We start from the raw sequence: 16,989 nt of genomic DNA, 5'->3' as shown, positions 1-16,989 counted from the left end.
AAAGTTTTTATAAAAACTTTTTTAATCTTTTAATATTCGGATATATTTCTTGAAACTTAAAATCCTACTCAACATCTATAAGTTCATTGCTTAACTGCATCTAAAATGGAATTTTTTAAATTTTACAATTAATTTTCATAGTACGGATTCCATACTGCCAACAAATCAACAGCTTCTTAATAGTTGAGATGCTACTTGTTCCAGAGCTCTCTAGCTACAGCTTATGATAAACTGTTTTTAAAAAATAGTTTTTGGAAACCATAATTCATTATGTATAGTCACGCAGGCATTCAAAAGGTATATTAATAGTCGATAAGTCACTCACCCAATATGCCTATGATAAGATAACCAAAGTCATAGATGATTAGGACTCTTCTCTTTATAGATAAGAATACATGGAAAAATTGCTGAAGTAAAAATACTTTTTTTTTTTCACATAAATGTTAGTGTGAATCTCAAAGAAATGTAGTCTCATGAATGGTTGCAACAATAATACATGTTTATTATCTATAAAATTGTACATTATTCTTATACTGAAAGGACAATAAAAATAATTAAAGTAATCAAGCCACACCATTGTAGCACCATTTTATTGAATAAACTGGTTTGACTCTCATTTATCGAAAACAATTTGATTTTTACTGTTCAAGTTACAAAAATCTTGATTTATTAAACTGTTAAATGATTTTTAGTGATAATAGTTATAAAACTTAAACAGAATAACAAGAATGTGAATTGAATGTGAAATCTAGATTTTGTAAAGATAGATAAGGCATAATATAATATGTTCTAATCCCCCTCCCTGCCACGAGACATGCAATGGAAAACTAGCAGGTTTTGTAAGCAATCAGTTATTAGACTTGAGCAAAAAAATTTTCATATAATAATTGAAATAATTGGAAATTATTGTAACAAACATCAAAATGCCTACACTTAATTTATAAGTAGGTGAAGATTATAGTTTATTACGTATGAGTTGAATAAACGGCTGATTCGGATGTACTTATCGGAGATATTATCCAGAGAAAATTTATTTTCTAAGTTTGTAGAGGCATATTAGCAGCATACTAAGAGTGACAAAAAATTATTTTTATACTTATAATTATTTTTATACTTCTTTAATGCAGCCGTAAAATTATGATGTTTAAAACACACTACATGGAATTAAAGAATTTAAGTATTTTATTTAGAAATGTTATACTTTATCAGAAATATTTAGAATACACACAAATTTAAATAAAATTACACTTCGTAAAAATATTAACAATAATTTAGTCAAATTGAAACGTATATTTTTAATTGAATGTTACATCGACAACCGGAATATCGTAATGAAAAGAACAGTAAAGTTAGAGTAACATAACCTTAATTTTGAAGTGTTGCAGCAGAATAATCTCACCTGTACTGAAACATGACATAAGTATGACACGAATGTGAGTGACAATACTAAAGTTGTGTTTGTATTTTACTTTGCAACGTACACTAAACTAATTCTGCTTATCTCAATCTAGGAATATATTTGTAAAAAGAGGTTGAAAAATTAACTTCTGTACGAACTTTAATGCATTGAGTCCCTTAAAGTCCTACAAATATCATGTGTTTTGTCAGTACAAGTACTTTAATCTTGTTTTTTTTTAAATTATATTATACTTTATATGGCTTAAAAGGCTATCATCAGGGTAGTTACGCGATTTTAGTCAAAATATTTCTACATGGCATAGTTAAGTAGTCCATTCTTTCGTTCAACATGGTGTCCGTAAAATTAGGGGAAACTGGATTACCCATGTGAACACGCATGCTACCTTTCTACAACGTGTCTACTTTGTCTTCATATTGTTTGCATATATTTTTATTTTATAGTGTACCTATTCGTAAAACAGAATTTCCGGGTTATTGATTGCAATATTTAGCCTGAAAAGTTAATTACTAGTTGCATATTTTCATGTTTATATTTTTATACTTAACTTTACGATATCTTAGGGTTTTAAAATAGTATACGATACCAAGTGTGTACTTCTACTTACATATTTAATAATCGTCATCTTTATCTCCAATTCAACAGAAATATATATATATATATATATATATATATATATATAAATATATATATATATATATATTTATATATATATACATAATACGGCCATATTTGACAATTAAGAAATAATTAAAAAGGTATCAATAGCCAATACAACAGCATTTAAAGTATATTTTTATTCTAATGGTTTTGTAATAACTTTTGTCACGTTAAAAATAAAACTAGATTTTTAAAAGTAAGTCAAAAAGGTTTCAAGATAAAGTTGATAGAACAAATCTATTGCATAGGCATATATTAGATTCTTCACCTTACTCTCAGATGAATAATATGAACATAAAAATCATATGCCGTTCAGATGGCATATGTTTTAAGAATTAAATATTAAAAATATTTAGTTTATAAATTCTTATGAAACTTTATACCCAAAGTGTATATTTATAGATGAATTATATGAACAAAAATGTGTATAAAATTAGTAATCGTTTTATACTTTCTTAAGAAAAATGAGGATTTTTGTTTTAGAGTAAAAAATTCACTAGACAAATGTCAATTAGTATTTAAGAACCTTTTAAATAGATTGACGAGAAAAAATTTAATCATGTAGCAATCAAAAAATGTGGTTCTCTAAAAAAAATGTCACTAAATATCTCTAGTAACAAACATTACTTATTCTGCTCATTTGCAAGATTCTATTTGAATGGCAGTTCTATCATCTTTAAAATCCTGTTTTTGACGTATATTTTCTTTCAGTTAATACAAGCTAGTAACATGCTCTATTATTTTATTATCATTTCTGTCTAAGCTATTACACAAACTGTGTCGTGTAATCATCTTATTTTCCTTGAATCGAGTAAGTTCTGACTAATACTAACTCTTTTACTATTAAGAATGGTAAAGCGCAATATTTTTCTTTGAAACAAATGTTTAACATCAGCAATGAATCGTAATCAACAAGGACATACTGAAAAAATATACTCATCTGCATGTACGTAAGCGGAAATATGTGTTCTTTGACGTTACTTCATAATCGTAATAACGATTTTCAAATTACACATCAAAGACCACGTCTAGATTCAGCTTAATCGTTTTAGAAAATAGATTTTTTCTCATTGTAACATCTGTATGTTTTATCGTTTCAAATATCATAATACGTTAAGTACGTGTCACTTTCTGCTAACTCTTATTTCCAAACAAAGTAACAGTCTCAAAGTCCAACATGAGTAGGAATTTGGGTTGTTGATTTGGGCAACTGGTCACTTCATATGATAGAAGCAGTTCAATTATTTATGTTGTATTATTAATTCAACAAACTGGCATGTGATCAGGAAGAACTGAAAAATCTGGTTGGTAAGTAAACGCGTTGTAGTATCTCAGAGATCAAGTATTAAATAGTTAACTTGATCACCATTGATTCTTTATAATCCTTTTTGTTTTACAAACATTAAACGACAATTTATACAAAAGAGAGCCGTTGTACTACATTTTCTAAAGGGATCAATCCAGCATAATATTTGTAAATGAACAACCTTATACCATTTTTTCAAATTTGTTCATTTTTCTAACCAAAAACTTTTCTAGTGTTTAGAAAGACGAGTAATGCAATGACAATAAGACCTTTTAATGTAAAACTATTGATTTTTCTTTTCACTTAATCTCAGGTTGAGCCTCACATTCATTCTACGTTATTCTCAGATCACAAAAGTGAATCGGGATTATGATTCGTAATAGCCGAAACACGACGGTATGAGCATCTATATACTTTATCTCTTTTCAGAGACTGCATGTACGTAGTATGGACGCGAGAATTGATTTCGCAATGACTTTTAGGCTCGCAGTATTGATGCAATCGCATCGCACAGCTCCAAACAAAAAAAAAAAAAGGTTGCGATAAGCATCACCGTGACGATCTCGGGAAGAGTATCAGCAGTATCAATAAGTGTATTACATGCCCAAGACGAAGATGAAGACTCCGTACGACGTGAAAGCTGATATTGGCGCGCACAAAACGTGACAGACTATGAACTTTAAATTAAAACTGGTTTAAACTGGCAGTCGTCGCCTCGATCTGGACACTATGTATGCATGTGTATAAAAGTGTTCATACACACAGATGTGTTTCGAATGTACGTACAGATATGGTAGACACCCATTTACACTCCAACGGGCACGTAAGTAGTCTGCACTGTTTATACGTCTGCCTTCAACGAGGCACTCGCGATTTTTTCGTCCTAATTGCTCGGATATACTCTTTAGGACCGCGAGAGCCATTGTTTTTCTTACGACGTCTATTAATTCATCATTATCATCATCACGATCAGTGCTGTTTGTTTTTTCCGGGGTTTTTCTCGGTACATGATGCATTCGGTTAAGAACTTAAAATCTGATGACACTTTTGATGTACGTAAGCGTCAGAGTCACACGGCAATAATTTCCGCTTCTGACTACATGTGCTTCATATGACGAAGAAAACAATTTTGTTCGGGTCATTGATAATATCGTCCTACATTGTTAAAGCCTTAAGAAAAGCTAACGTAGCGGTTATTGCACAAAATTTTGACAGATTTGGGAGATTGACTGTCAGATGGATTATTATGGCCTGTAAACGTTTTTCAATTGAAACAGAGGGATACAATTATTTACGATTCTTTGCAGTTAATTCGTTATTGATTGATAAGACTGATAATGAGCTGATCCGGTGTAAATCGTGTTTGTAGATTTGATTCACATACTCTTTATTTTTATCAGGGAATTAAAGAGGTTTGGCTTTAATCGTTTCTGTGCTGGAGTTTGGGAAAATTTAAGATAAATTTCCCAAGAATGATCACAAAAATTGTAATGACTACTTAATCTACTTTATCAGAAACAGTATAAAAAGTTGATCATACCATGACCAAACGTTATTGTGGTGGTAGTACGTAAGAAAATCACATAACTAAATTACAACATATTCATACACTTAGACACAAGTTTGTAAAACACAACAAAATATTTTATTTAAATAAACAATAATAATAGATCCCTGGGAGCTAGTTTGATTTTATGATTGTTGCATCTGATGTCTATGGCGGATGCGGCTAGCTATCACGGGAAAGAACAGATCCGGATCTAATCGCTTCTTTTCGTTGTCATCGGCAGCAACAAAACATCGGTAGATGCAACTCGCTACGAAGCCCACCACAAATGTCCCGACGAAGCCAATTACGCTGTACCACATGTATGAGATTCGGTAGAGATAAAAGTATGCCGAGTCCTCGGTGCTGTTGTCATCGTCTCTACAATGCAATATTGAGTAAAAAGAAAGATAAGAGTCTCAATATGCCCGAGTTTAATGACTTCAATTAATGCATACGCGTAGAGTATGGTCAAACGCGTTATCGTGTCGATCGCTTTGTAAATAATCAGCGTGGTCGTATTCAAGTTTTTGTTTGTTTGCAAGCTGTAGTTTTATTGTGTATTTTTCTGAGCAGTTTTTTTTCATTGTTATGATGTTGATTGCATCGGTTGAATGGTTATTCGAGATCGACCGATTGTCGTCATTCATGGTCTCTTGATTGGTAGATACAGTGTGTAAATGAGTCAGAATATGTAATATGTAAGACACAAAATTATTAGTAGCACTCACTCTCTCGTTATACCGTCAAAGTTGCTGATTCCATTGAAAGGATTTGATGTTATGTTGAACTCGCATCCTGTGATTGATGCAGGCAACTCTGCAGGTGTGGGTCTAGGTGTTCCAAAACTTATCCACATCACGAAAACTAATGTCGATAAAAGACCAAAAACGGCACCTGGTTCATTTGCCGACTCAACGAGCATCCCTAGTGTAAAAATTCCCAGCACCGTACCGCCTATGCAGCCGTTGATAGATAATGATGCCTGTTCGAGAAATTGAGTGTTAAAAAAAAAAGATTAAGAAGACGTAGTTGTATTTCAAGCTTCGGTAGTTTTTATAGAAGTCTGTCTTATTGTCATTGGAGGTCAAGGTGATGGAACTATTGAGCAATTTGTCAAATAAATATAGTATGTGACAAGTTTATGACTATCTAAGAATAATTTTCTTTAATTTTTCCTACTTTAATTTCAATTTACGTAAATTATTTAAATATTATTGTTCAACTGATCTACAACAGCTTTTTTATTCGATTTAAAAGAAAGCTTTCAAGTTATTGACACATCATTAATGGCTTTGGTCGTGTTCCAATTTCTTTCTAATTGTAACTGTGTTATACATGTTTGAACATGTTTTATTGTGGACTTTTATAATTTTACTTATTCCATCTTTCGTTTCGTTCTTGCACAGTATCGATAGATTAAGCTATTATTGGGGTTATAAAAACACTATTTTTAAAAAACTACTGGCCGTGACTTCTCACAGAGCTATTTCATAGTTTGATTAACAGATATTAATTTTAAAACGTTGTGTAGAGTTGTGTATTTACGGCAGTAGTAATTGAAATTAAAAAAAAAGATGGGAAAACAAATTTTTAAAGATTTTTTCGAAGGAGTTTCAGTTTTTAAAGGTACTATCAGTGCATAGTTAATATTTTATAAATCCTAAGCACGACATATTCGGGTATTTCTGTATCTAAATATTTACTGCTAGAAAAAGTAGTGTAAAAAATCCTGATTGAGTAACTATCGTACCAATTGGTTAACTAATATATCAGAAGTACCTTTTACCATTTACACTAAAATTTTTAAAACTCAGATTTAATAGAATCAATTTTTATAAACACGTGTTTAGGTTTTTGAAGATCTCAGTCATAACAATTTCGTAACATTTTATACTGCATATTAAATATTGAAATAAAAATGACCTCGGTGATAATAAAATGATATGATTATCGTAAGAGTGAGAAAGACGTATTAAAATATGTGTTGAGAAATACTCACATATGCTTAACCATATACATATACCTAGTTAGTGTTATATCAGGAAGTAAAAAATCTCAAACAATTTAGTAAAAAAAATAACATACCTGTAGAACACTACCGAGGAACTGACCACATAAAGCTATACTAATGCAAACAAGACCATAAGCAAAGGCCAAACTTTTTCCAATTTTCATCATCAAAGGCTCAGAAATGGACCGTTTCCAGCATTTTTCATAAATTGGCTTTACATGATCCTCCAATGTAATCGCAGCCAATGAATTCAATGAAGTAGATATTGTACTTAAAGCAGCACTGAAGATCCCTAAAATTAGAATGTATAAAAAAATTTTATGTACAAATTTTTATATTTTTTTCAACAGTACCTGATATAAATAAACCTGGCAGTCCAGGAAATTGTGACAGTGTATCCATTATGTAAAAAGGCATTAACTGGTCATTGGATGTTATTCTGCCACTAGCTTTAGGATCACAATCGTGATACCTCGAGTATATAGCCAAACCGGCAAAGCATGTAGCAATCCCAAATAAGTTGTGAATTATCATATTTATCACCATTGCTTTTCTTGCCGAATGTAAGTTTCTGGTAATGGTAATGCCAAGTTAGAAAGTAAGAATGTAAATAGTAAACATCAGCTATCACATTGATAAGAGCAATCCAATCCATTAATACTTAATTGAATTATTTATCGATTCTAAACTGTATTAGCGTCTCATACATACATAATATATCAAAGCATTTTGAGAAATACGAGGCATAAATATGTACTTTACTGTCATCAAGCGTTGGACTTGAACTTGACTCACGCCGTTCATAGACAGGAGCATAGTCATCCCACCAAATGTTAAGCTCCACCAAGTATGACGTTCCGTGGGATTCAGAGAAAAGCTTGTAAGCACAAATAATAATGGTTAGTTTATTAAAGGCATGTATAGCACAAGCACTAATTGAATTCCATTCTAATAAAATCATCTATTTGATACTTTTATTTTAATTAATTTTTTGAAATACGTAAGATAAGATTTTATTAGTCCAGAAAGATTTTATAACGTTTGTTGTAGTTTTGATGGTTTTATATGTTACCTAATACGTAATTACAGCTTGCAATTATTATTAAAGAATTTACTACAAACTTTTCAAGTAATGGAGAAGTTACTCAGGATTCAACAACATTAAAAATCATAAAAAGTGTATGAATGCAGACGACGCCTTAAACTAATAATGCGTAGTAAGAAAAAGTGTTAATAAGAAATATTATAGTCTAAAGCAAGACTGAATATGTTAATATCACAGATTAGTTAAAATGCAAGTCTCCTTTTTTGGCGAATTAACTCTCCAAATATTCACTCACTTATTAATTTCAAGTCTTCCACCTTCTTTAGCGATCCGCCAAATTTCTCCCAATCCTCCAACATTCCAAGCAGCCGTGATAATAACCATAAAGACAGCTGCTAGCATGAGAAAACCTTGAAAGACATCAGTAACCAGAACAGCCTTCATTCCACCTATACTTGAATAAAATGCACAGATAACACCCAGTGCAATAATGCTCCATAGTTGGGGTAGACCAGCTGTCACTTCTAAGGCAAGAGCTGGAGCATATAGGCATATCCCGGAGTACAAAAGTAATTGAACCCAATTGGCCCAACTTGTGGTGGATCTAGCAAAATTTCCAAAGCGAAGCTTCAAGTACTGTTGATTATTAGTTTTCAATTTCATTAATCAATTCGTTAAAGTTTTTTTGTACATAAACAATCTACGTATTTACATATGCATACCTCAAAAACACTTGTTAGTTGCAGCTTGTAAAAAATGGGATAGTAGCCATAACAAACAATGGGTACTACTAAGAGAAATGGTATGTAAAAGACAACGTACATTGTACCATGGGTATAGCTATCTGAAGAAATTCCAAGAAGTGCTACAGCTGAAATAAACGTGACCATAAGAGCAATACCAACAGGCAACGTTCCCATCGATTTGTTAGCAGTAAAGTACTCCTAAAAAAAAATTTGTTTTTATTTTACATTGTTTTTTTTCTTTTCTTCACTATCATTAGTATACATTGTATATTTACAGCAGTGGTTCTCTGACGATTCCCAGTAAATTTGTAGTAAATACCGATTCCAGTACTAACGCACATCGTGCCAAGAATTACAATGTAGTCTGGCCAAGTTAGGGTCATCCCCTCCATTTTTAAAAATATCTTGAACAATAATAGTACATATACCGAAGAGTTAATCGTAAATACACTGCGTAGTTTTAATAAATACAACTTTAATAATTACTGTCTTTTATTTAATTTTATTTTACAAACTGTGATGAACTTTTTTTAGTACAGGTATGCATTTAACGTTCAATCGATAATATAGTCATGAGCCTATCACAAACCGAAACATTGTCAATAAATTTTTTTCCTGTTAAAGTCGCTTCATTATCAAATATATGAGGTTTGAGTGGATTAATAAAGATTGTCAAGATTGTATTACAAGTTATTAAAAGATCTTTTGATAAATCTCGACACTTGTCTGATGTGCATGTATAATTAATATTGTTAATCAATTCTCTGCAGCAAAATGTGATTTTTTACAAATAAATCAATAACAACAAATGTTATTATTAGCCTTAAGTTTTAGCTGGTTCTCCCAAAGTAATCTCAACTACTTTAATATCAAAACATAAGACAAACGCAACAAAAGTGTACGTACCAGAATTATGTTTAAAAGTTGTTTTCTAATATACGTTGCAGCTATACTAGTAAATAGATTCTAGATTGTAGAGAAAGTTTTTCTATAAACTTTATTAATAGGCATAATAGCAGACCAGATAAAAAAAATTGAATCTGAAATGCAGCTGCAAATTACATTGCGATAAATATTTTGGTATGTTCTATATGCATCGGTTTATCGATTAGATAATAGTTGGTACATAGCAACAAAGCCTATCTTATGCTCATATCAGGCATGCACGTTGCTTAAAATACACCATATATCGTACATTACTTAAAAATAATGATTGTTGATAACAGAAAAGTTTGCTAAACGCAACAAACGTAATATTCGTTAAATTAATTTTAATTAGGTGTTTATATCTAAGAGTTGTTTAATCTGTATTAAATACAAAATAAAAAGAATAATACATTGTTATTTGTGTCAAAGAGCACCAATTTATTAATAGTTTTGTACTAACACGAATGTGCAGTTTTCCGGTCTTTTATCGCAATTAGTCCAACCTTTTTATTCTAATGCTACGAACTACTTTTGAATTACTTCGAAACAAAACTTATTAACTAATAAACCATACTTAAAACTTCAAATTGTATGTTACTTCTATAATCAAGAAACTTTCAATAATAACACATCGATTGAAGTACCGTAGATCAATACTTGAGCGATGAGTAGAGTAGCCATTACACATAGCGCATTATTTGAAAATGAATTCTGAACTGCAAACGTATAAAAACTATGCTCGTTATAATAAATTTTTTTTAACTGTATCCGGTGTTGCTCCAAATTTACAGCCACGCATCAAAATGTTCCTAGTTATCTTGACTCTAGCTACAACGTCTATCATGCTAGTGGCTGTATCCACTTTTACTTTTAAACACATCACAAGCATATTATCATTAGTAAGAAGCATGGGTATGACAATTGCATTTAGTACAGTTTTAATAAAAGTAAGTAAGCACTTGCTATTTTTAATGCAATTTTTTGTATTTCTCACGTTATTTGTGATAATGTTTGTGTTTGTTTGGAGACTGTGATGTTTTTAGCACATCGTGAAGACATGGATTATCTTAACAATAATCTCACTACACAATACCTAGCTGATCTCGAAATACCTGAAAATCGGCCATACATGTTGAAACGAATTGGTCTATATGCTTATTACATGTACAGTTTTTCCGCTTTTGTTGCTATAACAATGTTTCTCTATGCCTTTGGACCGTTGATTGACTATCTAAAATATGGCAAGTTCACGCGTGCAGTGCCATCAATAATACCTTTTGATTACAAATCTGGAGGATTAATGCATTGGTTATTTTATTTCACTGAGTTTTATGGGTTGTCCACAATTTGGTTTATTTCAAGTGCTGTAGATTTGGCTTACGTACTTTATACGATTCAGATGTGTGGTGAACTAAAATTACTTGCCAAAAAATTTAAGGAATTAAATCTTGAAGAAAACTACCAGGCAAAAATAAAGGATTGCATTGACAGACATAATTTGCTTATACACTCAAAGAAGAGAATCGAAAATACTTTTGGGATTATTGCTATTTGGATGGCTATTTCGAGTGCCGTGACTTTATGCGCTTTGACATTTCAAGTATCGGAAGTATGATTTATGCATTTTACATTGATGTATTAAAACAACAAGTGTTTATTTTTTATAGAAAAATATTTAAACTTTTCTTTTGTTAAAGATAGCCAAAAATAAATTGAGTATTCAACGCATTGGCCGTTTGTGTCTTTCTCTATTTCCAAAAGCTGCACAAATTTTCGCTTATGGCTGGCATGGTAATCGAATAGAACGGGAGGTCAGTAGTAAGTTACCAATCATAAAAACGACTATTTTTGTCTAATAACAGTTAAAATAATTAGAGTGCAAGATCTTTGGATTCGATGTATGGTTCACACTGGCCAGAAAACTGCTCCAAGCATTTTAAAAATGACATAATAATCGTATTGGTGCAAAAACCATTGATTCTAGTTGCCAAGGGTTGCATGTTCATACAGTTGGACATGTTTACAAAGGTGATATGTTACTGAATATTAGTGATTCAATATTAACTATGTTTTCTATTATAAACTTGGTGTATACGTTTTTAAGGTTGTTAGAGCTTCAATGTCATACTTTTGTTTGTTGAGGTCTTTGACGGAAGGGTAAAGTGTAAGATAATCCTAATGTTTTCAAGATTGTTTCCAAAGCTTATGGCTGTTTTTGTAGTACTACTGTTCTAGAAAAATAAAAAGATTCATACGTATGAAAGTAAAAAAAGCATTATAAGGTTATTACAGATTTTATTAACTCACAAATATTCGTGGAAAACATTCTTAGAAATGAAAATTTACAATTTGTCGTAAAAAAACTAACAATTTTTTTAGCAGATTCTCTGGTAGAAAATTACGATATAAACTGGCTAGAAACTCGTCAACGTACATGCGTAAATGGGCTTATAACATGTTGACGAGTTTCTAGCCAGTTTATGTAGTAACGTTTCTACCAGGGTTTGATTAACTTACTATAATTTTGTTATTTATTAATTTATTACAATCACAAGTGATAGCAACCTAAAAGTTTTTTTATTTTTTGCGCTAACATTAGGCTTTATTTTTGGGACAGCCATTGTGTGGATGACAGTTAAAATGAAAACTTAAAGGAACCATGAAAGTAGATAGCTATGACATTGTTGTTAGTGGATATCAAAGAAACAATTGTGTAATAAATACAAATTTATAAAGTTTTCAGTTAATTTAAAAAATTCCTATACCACTTACAAAAAATAACACACACAAACCCCTTTTTCAGTTGATAAATATTATCAACCATAATATACCAGTATTTTTTACACCTCTAGAAAAAAGAAAACTATCTTATACTTGTTTGTTGGAAAAATAGAGCTATCTAAAATTCGCGAACAGTTTTTGCTAACTCATACTTATGAGAATAAAATGCAATTTTTTAAATTTAGTTTTTCAAAAATTTTTGAACATTAACAATCTGTATATTTTTTTTTAGATAGAACAAAAATCTTGAGAAAAATAATGTAGCTTAAACTTTCATCTTGGTTTTTTTAATATGAAAATTTTTGAACCATCATAACAGATTTTTCTAGGACTGCGTTTTCTTGTTAACGAATTTAGGTTTGATAATTTATAAGTTTATAAGATGTATACAGATGTATTAAAATATCAAAAATAACATCGTTAAAGTATTTTTTTTTTAATTTTATACTTATTTATAAATGATTGTACTCTCTGAAAATTCATTCGCTGGCTTACTAAGAACTTTATTTTATTTTTTTATAAATGATTCATTTTTCAAAATCTAAAAACATTTTTAATAATCTTCAATTCATAAATATATTGAAATTAAAAATATTTTCCTAGTGATGAAAATTATTTACGCAGTATTTGTTTTAAAAATGCAAATAAAATTTTTCTATTCAAACTAAATATTAAAAAATTTATTCCTTAAACTTAGAAAATACTTTTAATTCAAAATATGCCTAGTCACAAAACTTTAAAGGTACTCTAGGGATATTTTTACATTTTTAATGAATGTACAAATTTTGTTAGTTATGTAATATTTTCTTGTTCTATTTTTGTCTCTCTCTCTCTCTCTCTCTCTCTCTCTCTATCCATCTCTATCTCTGTTTTTTTTTTAATATACTTCGCTAATTTTTCTTAACAATATTCTGGAATTACAACTTGTAACATGCTCAGAATATAAAATAATGTATACACAATATGTTCAATATTTTGTCAGATGTAACAACAGAGCTACTACCCAGTAGTGTGATAAAGGTTTGGTACAGATTTTATGCATGTATAAAACCTTTTTCTATACTACTATTTTACTCTCTATCTTTTGAAATATCATTATATTTACTATCTGGTAAGCAGGATTTCTGTAAACTTAAGTTTACATCAATTTCAGTAAGATGTTGTCGACGTCTTTTAATACGCCTACTAACGAACGGAAAAAATAAATCTGGATCCAGTTCATCAGCATCTTTTTTATTGAAAATACGACTTAGATGACTCACTGCGTATCCTATCACCATAGTAATAATAAATCCAATTGCACTGTACCACATGTAAGATATTTTAAACAGATAAAAATAAGAATCCGCCCTAAAACCAGTAATTTTTTTGTATTGAAAATTTTAAGTAAGTATTAGCTCTAAAAAGTAACATTTCATACTTTTCACTTTGAAGTGTTTTTCCGACAAAATTTGATGTCTTATTGCTACAGCCATCTACACCTATAGATAGGGCAGGTGGTACCGGCCTTGGTTGACCAAAAGCTATCCACATGCAAAATGCAAATGAGGTCAAAGTTCCCGTTACAGCACCAATTTGATTCGTAGATTCAGTGAGCATCCCTAAAGTAAAGATACCAAGCAAAGGACCTCCAACCACTCCAAAAATAGTTAAGCTAGCCTGCAATAAAATGTAATTTACATACAATGATGTGTAAAAAGTGTTGGCCGGAATAAAATATTACCTGCAGAACACCCCCGAGCAGTTGGGCAGCAAAAGCAAGGGCAATGCACAAAATTCCAAATACCAGCACCAGTATTTTACTACAAATAATTGATTGTTTTTCGGAAAATTCATGACCAGAGCTCCAAGTATAGATTGGTTTAATGTAATCTTCTAAAGTGACAGCTGCCAAAGAATTCAATCCAGCTGAAATTGTGCTTAAACCAGCACTGAAAATTCCTACACATAATACATTTTGTAATTTGTTAAGGTACTGTTGATACGTTAATGTTATACGTTAATAAATTATGATTATCAAAGTCAAACTACCAGCCACAAATAAACCTGGTATCCCTGGTATACTTGACAACGTATCCATAACATATAATGGCATTAACATATCCATCGATCCAATTCTTTTTGTAAATTTTGGATCACACTCATAATAATGGCTGTATAAAGCAAGACCAGAAAAACATGTCAGGATAGATAGACAAGATAACATGAACACATTAACCCAATAGGCAACTCTGGCTGATTTTATATTTCTAGAAAAAAATTTTCATTGATATTATAGAATGTCATTGTCTGATTCAATTATGCATGGTTAATTTACTTTAGAGTCATCATTCGTTGAACTTGAACTTGATTAACACCAAACAAGGATAAGTAAGTACACATTCCGCCGATAATAAGGCCCCACCACGTATGACGAACGGTTGGATCGGGTGATGTACTACAAAAATTATTTTTTAATCATTAAAAAATATTAATATGAATAATTATTTTTTTATGACGAACAAATTTCGAATGAAACGTCTATTCTTACTTATTAAATTGAATTCTCTTGCCTTCTGATGCTATTCGCCAGATTTCACCCACTCCACCTACTCTGTGGGCCGCCGTAAATATAACAATAAAAAGTGAGATGAACATTAAGCCTCCTTGAAAGACATCGGTTATCAGCACAGCCTTGATTCCTCCTATGGTGGAATAAAAAGCACATACTAAACCAATAGCAACTATACTCGTAACTATATTCATTCCTGTAGTGGCTTCAAGTGCCAATGCCGGTGCATATAAAACTACTCCAGAGTACAAAAGTAATTGCACCCAATAAGCGAAACTAGCAGTTATACGAGCTCCGTAACCAAAACGTTTATCTAAATACTAAAAGCAAAATTTAACTATTGTTCTTAACTTATCTATTAAAGAATAAATTTTAAATGAATCCATCAATACCTCGTAAGCGCTTATGGCTCCAAGATTAAAAAATACCGGCACGTAACCGTAGCATATGATAGGAGTAGCAATCCAGTATGCAACGTTTATCCCAACGAACTGTGTACCATAGCTATAATTTTCTGCAGAAAGACCAAGTAATGTAATTGCTGACATAAATGAAACCATCAGAGCAATACCAACAGGTATGATGCTCATTGATTTGTCTGCTGAAAAGTACTCCTGAAAGTATGCTTTTAGTTATAACATTTATAAAAAAGTTCTAAATTATGAAAAATACTAAAGTATTAATTTATGAATAAAAATTTTCACATGCCTGTGTGGTTTTTTGTCTACCTCCGGAAAATCGGTAGAACAAACCTATGCCAACACTCACGCACATCGCCCCTGTGATAACTGCATAGTCGATCCAGCCCAGATGAGCCGTTTTTTGATCCATTACTTATACTTCTATAAAAACATTTAAAAAATAACTTTACGAAATCAATATACAATCAAATAACATTAAGAATAATTATTTACGTAACAATTTATTTTTTTTTATATTAGTTTTTAGAATAAACTCTTTTTATTTGCATTAAAAATAGTTTTTTTTCATAATTTTTTTCAAGTACGCTAGAGTTATACTTATATTATCATCGTTAGTTTTACAATATGAAGCGATATAGTTGTTTTTTCAAAAAATTTAATTTTACTAACAATTATCACACAATGAAAACGTCAAAGTTTTATTAGTGAGTGCTATCATCTTTACTACGAATGTAATGAAATTTTTACTGTAGTTATACATACAGATATACATTTCAGTAGTTTCGAAAGCGCTCTATAAGTCATTTTATGAACATATATAAATTTTGCATGCCATGAATGAATTTTAGAATCAACATGATAGAAAAAAAGCCCTTTCTTTAATTTTATATTTGTTATTTATTACATTGTAATTATATACCCTCGTCGAGCAATTATGCTATGTCGAATTAAAAAAAATATTCGTAATTATAAAGTTCAAAATAAAGATACATTGGTTATTCGCCACTACAATAATGGCCATGCACTGGTCTTACGGTTAAAAAAATTAATTGTATTATCATACTACATCACGTGATCGAAATAATACATATTTGACAATTTTTTTTCGCTTCGAAATATGGTCATTCATGACAAGAAAATACTATACAAGAAATTTACAGTAAGTTACGACGTTTGAAATGCGAATGCCTAAACTTTTTGACATAGATAAAATCACAATAATAAGATTTTGATATGTTTTACTTGCCTTGGATATCTGAGATTCTCGCTGTGAAATATAAATAAGCCACGTCAAAGCTTATTATTTTTTCAAAAAGATACTGTCAGTCGCCTAAGAGAAAACTTACGGTGAATATTTACTTAGCTCCAGAATCAAACTGTAAAGATTCGCGTCGTGTGCGGTAATAAATACTTGGTGAACATTAGTCTATTGGAGGGATAGCCTAGCGTGATCGTTTAACGCCCCACTACGAAAACGTCCCCCAATCAACTACTGGCGTTTTTAGAAATGAGATAGAATAAGTGACAATAGGAAATAAATATTTTACAATTTTTTGAATTAATGAGAATCAAAT

The 16,989-nt window shown here is 30.8% G+C and overlaps 3 protein-coding genes across 3 annotated transcripts; 1 reads left to right on the top strand and 2 right to left on the bottom strand.

Annotated features, from left to right (window-relative positions):
* Window positions 1-5,075: 5,075 nt before the first annotated feature.
* Window positions 5,076-9,117, bottom strand: LOC106638691 (putative sodium-dependent multivitamin transporter). The gene is made up of 8 exons (XM_014352004.3): window positions 9,010-9,117; window positions 8,711-8,932; window positions 8,284-8,624; window positions 7,701-7,820; window positions 7,297-7,514; window positions 7,018-7,235; window positions 5,661-5,914; window positions 5,076-5,310 (listed from the first exon to the last, which is right to left on the bottom strand). The coding sequence occupies exons 1-8, from the start codon at window positions 9,115-9,117 to the stop codon at window positions 5,076-5,078; spliced, it is 1,716 nt and encodes a 571-aa protein (XP_014207490.3).
* A 1,351-nt stretch (window positions 9,118-10,468) lies between these two features.
* Window positions 10,469-11,822, top strand: LOC106635981 (odorant receptor 13a-like). Its single transcript, XM_014348192.3, has 5 exons — window positions 10,469-10,608; window positions 10,689-11,270; window positions 11,359-11,472; window positions 11,537-11,689; window positions 11,766-11,822. The coding sequence occupies exons 1-5, from the start codon at window positions 10,504-10,506 to the stop codon at window positions 11,820-11,822; spliced, it is 1,011 nt and encodes a 336-aa protein (XP_014203678.3). The 5' UTR covers window positions 10,469-10,503.
* Window positions 11,823-13,281: 1,459 nt separating this feature from the next.
* LOC106638375 (putative sodium-dependent multivitamin transporter) lies at window positions 13,282-16,762 on the bottom strand. Its single transcript, XM_014351500.2, has 9 exons — window positions 16,662-16,762; window positions 15,702-15,835; window positions 15,386-15,607; window positions 14,973-15,313; window positions 14,760-14,879; window positions 14,474-14,691; window positions 14,166-14,383; window positions 13,863-14,101; window positions 13,282-13,792 (listed from the first exon to the last, which is right to left on the bottom strand). The coding sequence occupies exons 2-9, from the start codon at window positions 15,822-15,824 to the stop codon at window positions 13,513-13,515; spliced, it is 1,761 nt and encodes a 586-aa protein (XP_014206986.2). The 5' UTR covers window positions 15,825-15,835; window positions 16,662-16,762; the 3' UTR covers window positions 13,282-13,512.
* Window positions 16,763-16,989: the final 227 nt, after the last annotated feature.

Source organism: Copidosoma floridanum, unplaced genomic scaffold (assembly GCF_036245765.1).
Source record: "Copidosoma floridanum isolate Cflo_tuat_1 unplaced genomic scaffold, Cflo_Japanese_pri ptg000014l, whole genome shotgun sequence".
Lineage (NCBI taxonomy): Eukaryota > Metazoa > Arthropoda > Insecta > Hymenoptera > Encyrtidae > Copidosoma > Copidosoma floridanum.
The sequence above is the reverse complement of the archived record's forward strand: the minus strand, read 5'-3'. Positions and strand labels throughout refer to the sequence as shown.